Source organism: Nesoenas mayeri, assembly GCF_963082525.1.
Source record: "Nesoenas mayeri genome assembly, chromosome: 3".
Lineage (NCBI taxonomy): Eukaryota > Metazoa > Chordata > Aves > Columbiformes > Columbidae > Nesoenas > Nesoenas mayeri.
In genome coordinates, this window is record NC_137544.1 from 76,551,764 (window position 1) to 76,565,538 (window position 13,775).

General features: G+C 38.8%; 1 protein-coding gene across 5 annotated transcripts in view; it reads left to right on the plus strand.

The window, feature by feature from the left end:
* The first annotated feature begins 3,072 nt into the window (after positions 1-3,072).
* The window catches only part of NUP133 (nucleoporin 133), a 35,699-nt gene continuing 24,996 nt past the window's right edge, over positions 3,073-13,775 (plus strand). For 3 of the 5 annotated variants that reach the window (XR_013921916.1, XR_013921917.1, XM_080340816.1), the window contains exons 1-8: positions 3,206-3,419; positions 5,522-5,664; positions 6,448-6,551; positions 7,605-7,712; positions 9,998-10,129; positions 12,579-12,749; positions 13,364-13,519; positions 13,612-13,682. Coding sequence is in view for 3 of the 5 variants with exons in the window: in XM_080340816.1 (XP_080196942.1) it covers positions 3,238-3,419; positions 5,522-5,664; positions 6,448-6,551; positions 7,605-7,712; positions 9,998-10,129; positions 12,579-12,749; positions 13,364-13,519; positions 13,612-13,682 (1,067 nt within the window). In the remaining 2 variants the exon portion in view is untranslated. Of the gene's footprint in view, positions 3,420-5,521; positions 5,665-6,447; positions 6,552-7,604; positions 7,713-9,997; positions 10,130-12,578; positions 12,750-13,363; positions 13,520-13,611; positions 13,683-13,775 lie in introns of all 5 variants that reach the window. The other 2 variants (XM_080340817.1, XM_080340815.1) reach the window with 2 other exon arrangements.

The following is a 13,775-nucleotide window of genomic DNA, read 5'->3' on the forward strand; positions in this document are numbered from 1 at the left end:
TATTATTGTCTCTTCCCTTTTCAAGGAACTTTTGTTTTCTGTGCTTGTCAGTAGTCTTAAAATGCTAGAACTCAAAAATGCGTGACTCTAACCTACTCTGAAAGGTCTGTCTGACTTCCTTGCACTGTTTGCTCTGTGGAAGTTGGTTGTGATCACCATCTACAGTTACTGCAGGAAATTACATATGAGAACACATTTTAGAGAGTATGGAAGTATGAGTTGGAGGGAAGTTCTTTAAAAATCAAACAAAAGAGCAACCAAACAAAAAACCTAACTGACTTTACACAGAGACAAAGGAAGTACGTTAGTATATTGTCAGCATAGGCAAATTTAAAATTTGCATGCATTTTCTTCCCTTCTCTATTTTCCCCACGCTTTAGTTTCACTTCCCGTCTAAGGTGACGTCCAAAAGAACATGCTCTTGTTTTTTCCTTTTTTAAGTTTTTTATTGAGACTTAAAATTTCATTCATAGAAATCCCAGGTTTTGCCCAACTACCTTATTAGGGACAACTAGTAAACTACCTTCTCAAGGACAACTAGTAAAAGAGTAGCATTACGTTGAGTAACTGCAGGAGCGTACATTTGGTAGTAAAGAGGAGGATTCAGGTTTCTGATTTAAGAAACTTTTCCAATAGAATTTCTCTAGTCTTTCTGAGGATGCAAAATCCCACAAGATAATTTTTAAAAGACAGAAACTTTCCAGGTCTCGTTAAAACTCATCTATACTAGGAAAACTTGTTACTGGAAAACTTTACTGGCAATAGGTGAGATACTTAGTGCTGGGCAAGCCTAAAATGTTTACCTAATGTGCCATTAATGGTACTTTGTGGAACATAGTGAAAATGCTAAAGAGATCCCTGTGCTAGGGAATGAAAATAAAATTACGTCCAGATGTAATTTTATCTCATGATATAGTTTTACTAGAAGTAGATATAGTATTAAAGATGTGCCAAAAATGCCACTGACCCAATGTTCAATTTGAGTCTTGACTACCAATTATTCTCTTTATAATGTATTTTGAGGGGATTAAGCTTCAATATTTACTCACGTAATCTCTCCTTATGTGAGATGCAACAAGCCCCTTTATTCTCGTGTTCACACAGGGTACAGGAATTGCTTGCAGCTGAACTGAATGAATGTGTTGTGTCTTTTGTACATTAGTTGTTCTGGCACAGTTACAGTCTACAGAAGAATGTAAAAAGCTACAGAAAAGCTCTAGTCCACAGAAATGTGAATGTCTGTCATAACAGGTACATTCAATAACAGACTTTATCCAGGTTAGAATCCCTCAAAATACTCGTTAGAACAAACCACAGACCTTAACAAGGCGAGAAAATAAAGTTTCTTAGTAATCTGCAAGTAGAAAGCTTTGTGGTTCACACACCTACAATGTATGTGATCTGTGCGCATGTGAAAAATACCATGAGTCCCAGTTCAAGAACTGGTCAAGTCTCTAACTGATATAATTAGTATAAGCTAGCTTTCTGCATTAGAAATGAGATTTAAAGGTTGACTTGTATCTCTCTCCTGGAGATGGAGCTGTTAACAAAGGGCTGAGACAGCTAAAGGAAGCAGAGTAATTGCCTGAGGAAGTGCAGCAAACTGTATACAGGATTCAATCAGCAAGAAATTTCTGCTCACACTGTATCATCTTAAATATTTTAGAAATGAGATGTGAAGGGGACCTTTCAGTTTTTAAAATAACTTTAATGTCACCATTCATGGATGTTGGGAAAAATGGACAGCGGCTTGAATTTTACTCAGTTTTTCCCCATTTCCTTGTTTGTGTGTGTGTTTTCTGGTTCGGTTGTGTTTGTGTTTTTCTTGACAAAACAACAGTAACGTGATGATTTAGCATCACTGCATGGAGTGAAATAGAGAAGGCTGTGCAGAAGTATACTACATTAATGCAACACTAAGTGTTGATGTTTTGCCTTTCCCATAAAATCAAAGCAAAAGGAGACAGAGTGAAGTTGAAAGGCAAAGCATTGAAACATTCAGAGAGGCACCTCGTACTTCAGTACTGCCAGATGAGGTATCTTTAAGCTTATCTCCTCTGCATTTCAGGTTCAGTCCTGTTGGACCACAATTCACATAGAAAGTGTAACTGCTGTGACTCTTAATGAAAGAACATGGTTTTGGAAAATGATGGGCAGTGTTTGAATGTTCCAGTTTTAGTTATTTTTTCTTAACTAATTAGCTCCGCTGATAATACACATATTAACTCCTTCCCAGAGTAGATGGTACATACGTACCTTCTGGAAGTTCTTATTTTTTCATACAAACCAGTGTGGTCGAGTACATACTTTCAATGAGAAAACTTCGCTCCCCTTCAAGACTGATCTAATTCCATACCATCAAATAGTTGTAGCGCGGGATTTTTATTTACCATACATGTGAAACGTAGCAAGATGTGCACTGAATGTGTTGGGATGAGGGTTGGCGGTGGTGGTATACTACTATTACTAATTATTATTAATAATTTGTGGACAAACACAGGTTACAGCACAGGCTGTTTTGAAGATTAGGCAACTCTACTACTGGAATACATGTCCTTCCTAAAGTGCCAAACAGCCGTTTCCAATGGTGTTTCAACAGGAATTTTTTGAGTGTATGTAATTGTCCTTCTCTGCTCAAGACAGCGCCAGAACTGCACGGAGTCGCTGAAAAACGGGTCCCAAATCCAGCCGTGTGAACCCCCCTGGGAGCGACCTGAAGGTCCGAGCGCATTTGCCCGGCTTTCCAGGAACACCTGAGAGAGGGGACCCGTGTTTCCGTGAGACCACCGGACCCACAGCTGCCTCCGGCGCTGGGGAGGCGGGCGGGTAACACCCCCACCCTCTGAGGGTCCTTGTGAACCAGCGGGCCCGAGGCGAGTCTCCGCTGCTCTTCGCCCCGGGAAGGAATCACCCTCCCCTGAGCCGCGGGGGAGCACACGCAGCTGAGGCAAGAACCGGGCACTTGACCGTTAACGCTCGACACTGTGGTAACTGCGACGTTTTTACGAGGGCGGTTTCCCTCAGCGGGGCTGCACCAATGACAGCCGGCAAAGAGGGCGCGAACCGCGGGACGGGCCGTCTCCCGAGCGGGCAGCTGCGCGGGGTCTCCGCCTGTCCCCCGCAGGGGCTGCGCCGCTCTCCGCCCCGCCCCGCCCCGCAGTGACGCGATCTGCCGGCGCCCGGCGGGAGCGCGGGGCTGGTGCCGCACCGCGCCGCTCCATTCCGGTCTCCTCAACCATGTTCTCGGCCCCCGCCTCCCCGCGGACCCCCGGTGGCTCGGCCCGCAGGAACCTCAGCAGCGCCGCCCCCAGCCCTCTCTCCCGGCCGGGCGGCAGGAAGAACCTAGGCAGTGTGGCGGCAGCCGGCTCCCCGGTGCTGTTCTCCCCGGTGGCGCGGAGGAGCGGCTCCCTGTCCGCCCGGTGAGTCCCGCCCCCTCCACCCAGCCGGCTCCCAGGCAGGGCCCAGGGGCTTCGGGCCGCCTTTTGCCGCCGGGCCGCCGCCTCGGCCCCTCTTCTCTCGGCTCCCCGGGCACCCGCCGCTCGGCCCTGGCGTTTCCCCGCCACCGTTTCTGGCGGGAACCCCGAGCATCCGCGGCCGAGGTCCCGTGGCTTTCAATTAGATAAAAACATTTACTTTACTGAGTAAAAGGAGGGGGAAAGGTGTCATTTGGTCGTGTGTAATAGCCAGCAATTAGATTATATCGGTCCCGTGTCTCAGTAAATGTGTTAAGGCATACATCTGAATGAGCCTTATGAAAGGGCTCTGCCTGAAAGCTTTTGCTTTCAACTATCTATACAAGAAGATTTAACAAAATATTTTGTTTCTCTTTGCAAACCCTGCCTAATTTTTACATGCTTAAGCCATTGTAGGTTACAACATTGCCGTTTCACAAATGTATTTTTACCATTTGTTTTTCCTGGCGGAGTGTAAGATACTCTGTGTCTCTGATCATCCTTCAGTCTCTCTTAAGTTGCTTTTCTACAATATCCTTCTGAGATGCATGCTAGAACTTCACAGAACTCAAGAAGTTGTATGTGGAGCTTTCATGATGTTTTCTGTTTTGCCTTTTATTCTGTGTTTAGTAACTCAGATGTTCTGTTTGTTGTTTGATTGTACAATACCACTTAGTACAGTCAAGACACTGTCACTCTGATAGCTGGTTTCTTTTGTGACTGTGATGAAGGTTTTAGACATTAGTACAGATTTATAGAATGGAAATTTTCCTCCAGGATGTAAATTAACCTTTCTTTCCTCTATTATTTTTGCTTACTGCTTTTCTTTCATACAGGGTTTGATGTACAGTAAAACTTTTCCTCATATCTCCCAGCTTGATTTCTGTAGGAATCTTTGATAAGGGATCTTTTTAAAAGATGTTGAGAAATTTTAGTATTTAATATTGTCTGTTTTGTATTCACTGACTTTTTTTTCAGAACATTCTGATAGAACCCTCAGGTATGGCTTTTCTGTTTGAAAAGGAAAAAAAGAAAAAAAATTATGAGAGTTCCTAATCTATGTTTCTCATTTAGCTCATTTACTTTCTTACAGGTGTAGTAAGACTTTATTAGTCTGTGGTTTCTCAGTTGCTCTCAGGTCCTTTGTAGGGTGTTTGACATGCTCTCTTCTCATGGTAGCAAGTTGTGACTGCAGCATTTTATAGCTGAACAATTTCAAGGTTCTTTAAAAGCGGCTTTGTACATTATGTATGTGAAATACTGCATGTTCAGTGTTATAAATATCTCATTAATTTTTGAATTCAAGTGTTCCTCAGATGTATCCCTGGTATAGGAAAAATACTAATATGTACATCTGTATTTTAAAAGAAGATAAAATAGTCGAAAGTTTAGGTATTCCTCTGCTGCCACCATCTCCTTCTCCCTTCCGTATGAATCAAAACTGAGATTTAACATGAGCCCAAGATCAAGATCAGGGTTTCAGAATCTCTTTTCTCAGGAGCAGCTATTTGTTGTTGAGATAACCAAGATTGTCCATTTTTGGTTTGGGGGAATTTTTACTTCAGGTCTGTTTAATATGGTATTTTTTCCAAACGAGGTGTCAGGCTTGTCTTCTAGCTGTGTATTTGTCACCTTTTGACATTTCACACTGGGGAGGTCTGTGACATCCATCACTTTACTTGCAAGGGTGAAATAAAAAAGGGCAATATCTTCTAAAGTGTTGGAAGTGGGGATGGAAATGGGCCCTTCAGGGAGGGAAGAACCTCTGTGGAGCTTCTCTTGGCATGAAGGATAGCATTATTTTATAGACAACCAAAATACAGAGAAGGGGAACAGTGATTTTGTTGCTGGGGGGACGAATGTGTATTCAAAACCAGTTCTTTGAAAAATAAAGGAATTTGACGACAGCTTACAACTTGTAAGGAGGCTGCAAAATTACTGCTTTAGATGGTGCTCCCAGAGGGAACATGTTTATTTTATATAAACCCATTTCATCACATCTATTTCTAAACCAATATTAGTGAAGTAAGCATCTGTTGAAACTGATGAAGTAACGATAAAAAAACTAGCTATAACTTCTTGTTTTGTTTAAGAGCAACTCCTACGAGAGTTATCCAGCATCCCTCAGCAAGTGAGACCATAAACTATGATGTCAAAGCGTTTGGATCCTCTCTGCCTGTTAAGGTTATGGAAGCCTTGAAGAAGGCTGAAGGTAAGAACTGGTTTTATCTGTTATTTTTCTCATGAAAATTGACAGGTGAGGGAAGTGTTAACGTGTTGTTGATGCCATTTAAATGCTGAGTTTACAGTGGAAACTGATAGGTTTGTGCTTTGGTTTGAATCCAACTTGGTTAACTGTGTAACTGTAATTGTCATAACACATTGTAATGTAAATATCCTTCGGTGCTGTCTTAACTAATATATCATAAAATCCAAGGTTATAAAGAAAGCCAATGGTAGTTTTTTAATAACTTGCATATCTTTTTTTCTCACCTTTTTGATTCTATTGTGTTCTAGAGTGGATGCTTTAATTTTCTGTGTTTGTTTGTTTTATTTGTTTTTAATACGCTTTTTTAATCGTTTCTAAAAGCTGCAATGATGCAAACCTTTCTTTGTGTTCAAGAAATTGGACTCCTAGGCAGTTTTTCCCAGTGGATAAGTTTTCTTTTTGTAGGAGATGTAAGAGGAACTAAAAATACATATCTTAAAATTGCTGGGCAATTTACAAAGCTATTATAACCTGCTGTAAATTGAGGGAAATAGCTTCTAGGATTGTCTTGCTTTTCACTCTCAATAGCTGAGCGTTTTGTCAAATGGATTTTAAACTATATTCAGTAATCTTAATCAAATACATGGGAATTCTAACATGGACAATTTTAATTTAATAGAAAAATACATTTCTTATTTTAATATGAGAATGAAAGATTACTGGTTTTGAGGTTACCCTGCAGTGTTTTAAAAATCTGAATGCTTTAAAAAATTATTTTTTATGTAGCTGATGACCAACTGAGTGTTCAAGTGGATGAAAATGGATGGGCCTGGCTAGTCCATAAAGAGAGGTTGATTATTTGGAAGATTGGTCAGTCTCCAGTAGCTAAGGTAACTGAAATATCAAGATGGAAAAACTTCTATATTTTATGCTAGTTGAACAAAATATTCAGTTGTGGTTTTTTTAAAGCAAGAGTTTCTTTATAAATGGGAGTTTGTGTGGTTTCCCTCAAGAGCAGCGGGGTTGATATGAAGTCGAGTAACTGAAACTCAAGCTTTTGAGAGAGCTTAACGTTTTTATAGTCCTCTCTTAATTTTTAGTTGTCACCTTAACATTAAGGTTATTTCTTTGCATTTTAATAACTGAGTCTTTTATGTTAGATAGTCTTGATAAAGCTTATTTTAATAGTTAAAACCCAGTTGATAACGTTACAGATTGGTGTAGGTTATTCTGGGACTGACTTTTCAGTTTGTCAAAAATAAAGGTTTGTTTCAGCTGTGCTGAATATATGTTTCTTCTAGATTTCTTACGTCAAGAATTTCTTTTTCCCTCTGACCAGTGTTTCTTTCAGTATCATTTCAGTGAATAGCAAGTGTGGTCAGCAGAAGCCTGTAGTTATATAATGCATGTCTTTCAAGTAGTGCAACAAATGTTAATTATAGAGATTCTGCACTTACAGTAGAGCACCAGGTATACTCAATTCTGGTATTTTTCAAGAGATTAAAATTTTTTTGATTGTTTGACTTTGGGGGCCAGAGGAAGGAGGAGTATTTCCCCTCTCCACTCTGTTAGTACCTAGTAAGCTTTCTCAAGCACTTCTAGTTTAATTTTTATTTGTTGCCTCATTAGCGTATTGCATTATGCAATGGTCAAATAACTGCACCTCTGAAAGAAATAATTCAATATTGTAGTGTTGTGTGAAACATTCGGAAATAATTAAAGAAAAACAATGATGTTTGAAAACTTATAAGTAGGTGGTTTTTATCTGTTTGCTGGTTGTGACAACCTTGCTGAAAGTGACTTGTGTTATTCTTTTGGTTGCCTTACAGGGTGTCTGGGCTAGTTGAAAATTAATTTTTAACAGGTTCAAAAAGTCTAAGACTCTGTGGCAGAGGAATAAGTTCTTCCAGTCTCATATTTATTATGACATCTCTTCCTTACAGTTATCTCTGTGCAAGGAACTGCAGCTGCCACCCAGTGACTTCCAGTGGAGTTCTAGTTTAGCAGCTATATCTTGTGTCAGTTCCTCAGGTGAAGCAACTTCTCTGCAGGTGATCAACTTTTGAATTTTAGTGTTTAAAAATACTCTTAGAGTAACTTTCAATATATCCTTTTTTTATCAAGTACTTATTTGAAAACTGCGTTTAGGTTGTACTGTCTAGTCTAAAGTTCAAGATTGATAGTTTGCAATAGGTATGTTTTAAATAAACAAAATTCTGCTAGTCTTTTCAAATTACATCATTTACATGTTGTAGGATTTTGTGGTTTAATCCCAGCCAGCCACTAATCCCCGCACAGTCGCTTGCTCACTCCCTCCTGGTGGGGTGGGGGAGAGATTCAGAAGAGTTAAAGTGAGAAAACTCATGGTTTGAGGTAAAGGCGTTTTAGGTAAAGCAAAAGCCACGCACAGAGGCAAAGCAAAACAAGGTATTCATTCACCGCTTCCCATGGGCAGGCAGGTGTTCAGCCATCTCCAGGACAGCCGGGCTCCATCACGGGTAATGGTTACTTGAGAAGACAAACACCATCACTCTGAATGTCCCCCTCTTCTTCCTTCTTCCCCCAGCTTTATACAGTGAGCACGACCTCATATGGTGTGGGATATCCCTTTGGTTAGTTGGGCTCAGCTGTCCTGCTGTGCCCCTCCCAGCTGCTTGTGCACCCCCAGCCCGTTCACTGGCGGGGTGGTTTGAGAAGCAGAACAGGCCTTGACTCTGTGCAATCCCTGCTCAGCAGTGACTAAAACACCCCTGTGTTACCAACACTGTTGTCAGCATAAATCCAAAACATAGATCCATACTAACTACTCTGAAGCACATTAACTCTCTCCTTAGTTAAGTATTACGTGCCATACTTTCATGACAAACAAAAATATACTGAACTAAATTATTTTGTTACCACCAGAGCAATCAAATATTCAGTCTGAGCAAGTGCAATTTATATGCATGCTGGCTAAAAGAGTTGTTCAGCAGTGAGTACATATGGATTCTCAGTACCTGTGTGTGAAAACACCAGCAACCTCCTTTGGTGGTCTCTGTAAGGAAGCTTGCAGTAGGAGGACATGATTTCACCTGTCTTCACTGATTTTTTCCGAAGTGCCTTATTATAACATACTGTGCTAGAGCATGACATGTGAAGATCATTTAAGTTTTCTGAAAGTATGTTCATGAGTCTGTTACTGTCGTTCATAAAGAAAAACAGCTCTCATTTTTTCAGCTTGAGTGTAGTTTCCAGTTAATATAAGTGGTGCTCTAGTAAAACTGGATAAGTAGTCATCTTTGGAAGGAAGAAGTGCCACAGAATGGATCTTTCCTTTTGACTTTACTGTGTTTTACTTCCAGATGATGAAAAGCAATCTAAGTATCTTATGATTAGCTCATAAGCTCTAAATGCGGTATGACTAAGTTTACCCAAAGAAGTTTAAGAGGAAGTAATACACCTAAATGAAGATCTTTTTTTTAAATATCATCTTTCTTCAGCTTGTGAGCTATGCTTGGCTATTATGATTTTGCAGAGTGAAGTGGAAATATTAGTGGTAGAAAATAGTTCACTAAAATGAAAATTATTAAATAATGGGCAGGAATCACAAAGGACAATGCATTCTGAAGTGTTTTTTTAATTGTTAGTATGTTCATTAGACTGCTTTCCTTTGTGAAGATCTGTGTGTAATCAAAAATCAGTTAGAAAACTCAAAGGAGTTTCTCAATAACAGCTCCAAGCTGCTGTTCTTCTGTTTTGTGACTTTTTTGCAACAACCAATAGATGAGGTATAACACTTTCTGTCTAAATCTCTTCTTGAACACAATTTCTTGCTTCACGCTTTGAGTTTGGTATGTGTGTGACTTACTGTGTCAGAAGCCCTAATGCAGGCACGCTGTGGGCTTATGTCTTTATGAAGAGAAGAGCCACTGTGTGATTTGATGTTTTTTCCTAATGACAGTGGAACTGTTTCTTTGTTAAATTGTAGCCTGTGTTTTAAGTCTTCCACAGTAGCTTATAACTCTTGTCATCTGGAATTTTCCATGGCCTTTTTTCTGCCTTGCAGCTGTAAGTTTTGTTTGCATTTCAATAGCAGACTCTGAATTATCAGGAACAAGAACCAGTAGGAAATATCATTTTTAGCAAAAAAGCAAGTATAAGATTCCCTGCATGTATTAAGTTACGCTACAGAATCATTTTGCAATTCAATTCTAGGTTTGACAGTGTGCATCCATATGTCTTTGCTATTTTTTTGTGTGTTTGTCGCCCACAATCTTGATATGTAAAATGACATGTTAAAGCTGCCGTCTGATTGTTATAATCTTGCATGTTCTGTTAATTATTTTCTCACTTCAAGTCTCTGTCAATAATGGTTGCTACCAGCGAAGGTTCTGTGCGCTACTGGCCCAATCTTGCACATGAAGGTTCCTATACGGAGACTTTTACAGACTTTGGAGGCTCTCTCTGCAGTTTCCTAACAGCAGTAAAGGTACAGTACAATATGATTTATATTAAAATACTGCTTTAATTCTTAATTTAAAAATTAAAAAGCATTCTCCATATTATCAGTCCTAAATCTCCAATAAATGTTGCAAAGCAGACTATCAAACTTTCTGAGGAGTAACTTTGGAGATTGTTGGTGAGTGTGATGATCTTAAGTAGCAGAGATGACTGGTAGTCATAAGTAACAACGTTTAAGTCAGGGAAGCATGCTGGTTTCAACCAAAAGCTTAATGAGACGGATTTGGTATCTCAGCCTGTAGGGAGTGCCAGTGTTGCCCCTGTGATAACTTCCAGTGGTAGAAGCCCCACTATCACAAAAATGGAGAACTACTTTATCTCACCCTGCAGACCACACACTCAGCGTCTTGCAGTATAGCTCACTAGTGGCTGAATTTGAGAGATTTCTGTATAAAGGTAATGAACAAGTAGATTATGAATTGTTCTTAGAAATTCTGGTTTATGCTCTTCATGTGCCTAAATGGGGAATCTCTCAGAATATGTAAAAAAATTCAATGTGTTACAGTATGTGTTATCTTCAAAACTAGTTATCATCATTTAAATTACATTTTATCTCGTGAATTTTTCAACATCTACTGTTCATATCCTGTATTATAAATATTATTTTAGGACATCAGCATGTCTTAAACATTTGTAAACCTAATCAGAAGACAGTGATGTTAATGACAAATTTCTTAAGATTTTCAAGATATTAAGATACACTAATAGATATCTACCCTATTAGAGCTTGATTGTGCCCAAGTTTCAGACATCAAGATGAGGAAAGCAAGGTGTTACCATACCTGTGGTTGAAACACTGACATCAGTGTGAATTTAGAGCAAAATCCTTTTATTAATCAGTTAATGTTCTAAAGCTGCATTATTATGTAGATGAAAATGGTGCTTAGTTAGTCACCTGTCACTGGGCAGATTTAACCTTTAATGTAATTTTTATATGGTCTGATGAAAATTGTGCTGGTTTTTAAATTTAATTTTAACTTTGTTCTGTGAACATTTCCTGTACAGGTAAACAGTTAAATTATTTCAGCAACCTTCAGAGCCTTAATGTTCAATTTTTTTGAAAATTGTTGTACATCTGACGGACTTTGTTCATTCCCTGTGACATACAAACTTTGATCAGTTTTGAATTGAAAGCATGGGGTGGGGTTTATGCCTTGGTGGTAGAGGGAATGTCTATATTATCAAGTAGCGAAAGGCGATAATTGAGAATTTATAAATTAACAAGGTTAGTGCTGAAGCAGTGCTACTGGCTACACAGGTCATTTTGGAGGGGGGAGTTATTTATGCTGGTTCCAGTGTAACGAAATGAATGGCTGTGAGTGGTCAGAGCCCATTGTCCAGTTTAGTTTCACGCAAAGGGGGTGCAGCTGGTGCCCCGGGACTGCTACGACAGGGGATGTGAAGCCAGCAGGCAGCATGTGGGGACTCGCAAGAGGTCACTTCAGAAACAGAATCCTGATGTTAATTTTGGTGCTAACGTGAGTGCTCCCATTAGGACAGGCAAGAGATGGGCAGCAAAAGTCTCTGCCTCCTGAACGAGTTAGATTAGTACCTACAATGGAGCGTATATTTTGCTTACTACAGAAGACTTCTCACATTTTGCAGTGCAAAGGTAACACTTTTTCATCATTAGATTTCAAGGATTATATGACATTTTAGTTCTGTTGTTAAACTGAAATAGAGTTTCATGGAGTAAAAATGTCATGCAATTGTAAGAAAATGAGCCTCTGCCAGTGCTAAGCACCAGTCCGATGTCTGACTTAGTGCTAATGTTTGTTATTTCTTAAAACAAACAAAAACCCCAAAACACAAACCCAAATTAAAATCAAAACTGACAACAACAAAAAAATACAATCAAAACACCCCAGCGGAAGACAACCTCTTTCTTTATAGGTGCATGTTATTTTATTTTCCAGTCTGACAGAAGCATTATTATCTTTTCTCAGTTATACATTCACTAGTGCACTACTCATTTTTAATTACCTACCCCAGTCTTTTTGGACATAACTAGGTGGAAGATTTGTTGTGTAGTTTATTTAGATTTGTGTTCTCTAGGGTAGGATGCTATTAAAAAAAAATATAGTGTGCTTAATAAGGTGTAAAGTTTAAATGCATACATAGAAGTTGAATATATTATTAATTCAACACACTGAATAAATATATTTTCATATTTTTAAAAATTGGTTTAAAATTTTAAAAAGTATAATGTGAGCTGTACACTGCACCGATTCAAGCATAGAGAATAATGTGGAAAATTTATTCAAACATTGTTTTTATGTGATAAATGCTTTCAAGTACTATGGATGCTTTGTGTCTCATTTAGTGTTTACCCTTATGAACTGACATAGATAAAATTATCTGACAGTAGAATTGTTTCAGGACTTTTTTTTAATATAGTTGCTTTTTCTTTTTGTTAGGGAGGAAGCTTTATTTTATCATCTACCAGAGGCCAGCTAGTTCGATTGGTACCAGATAGTTCTGGCAAGATTCATCAGCATGCCCTGCCTCAGGGTCAGGGCATGTTTTCTGGAATTGGTAGAAAGGTTTCTTCGCTTCTGGGTATATTGTCTCCTGGACATGAAGCTGTGGTAAGCTTGAAAAACATTCATATAATAATCTGCTTTAATTTCTTTCTGCAATTTCTATCTTCAGTGTTTGAGAAAGAAAAAATAGAAGGCTGTGTAAGGATGTATAATGACTAAAAACAAACAAACAAAAAGAGACAAGGCTCAGCTCATTAACCAAATAAGTCTGTATGCTTTGTAAAGGAGAATGCTGACTTGCTCTTTAGATCTGAATAAAAAAGGACTTTAAAGTAGTAATACTTCTTGGGGAATATGCAATGATTCAAAGTCCTGCCTGTTTCTAGTAACAGACTCGTTACTACTTGAAGAAACTAGCAGTAACCTGTAATTTTACTTGTCTAATTCAGGGTTACCAGGGGCTTGTGATTGGGTTCAGCTTCGCCAGTGAACTCCACAAAAGTTGGAAGCATGAGAAACAGACTTACGATAGATGTTGTTATATCTATAAAATAAGACTTCTCTTCGAAATTATTGTAGTACTGTCATCTTGTAATGTAACTTGTGTAGGTTGCCCAAGGAAGTGATTTTTTTTGTGGACTGAGAGTGGTGTAGATTGTTGTATCCAAATATTAAGGCTGTGCTTTAACCTTATTAGCTTTTTTCTTTTTGAAATGCAGATTTCTAGTGTTCTTTGGGATAAAGAGAGATCAAGCTTTTATATGCTGACAAGTTCAAATCTAAACAAATGGGAGATTGATGATTCATCAGAACGTTATATTCTCAGCTGGGATATCAACAGGATCTTGAAAGAACATATTACAGATGCAATTTGGGTAAGAACCAGCTCACCTGGGAAGGGTTTATGTGTTTGTTTAATTAGTGGGCTGTTTATATATAGTTAAAAGTCAAATGTATTCTTTTTTAGGGTTCTGAAAGTAACTATGAAGATATTAAAGGAGGAGTAAATATACAATACATGGATTTGCAACAAAATCGGTAAGGAAGTACACTTGCATCTAGTAAGACTTACATTAATGAGATAAATGTGTTCTGTTACAAAAACTATATGTAATTGCAATTTAAGTTTAC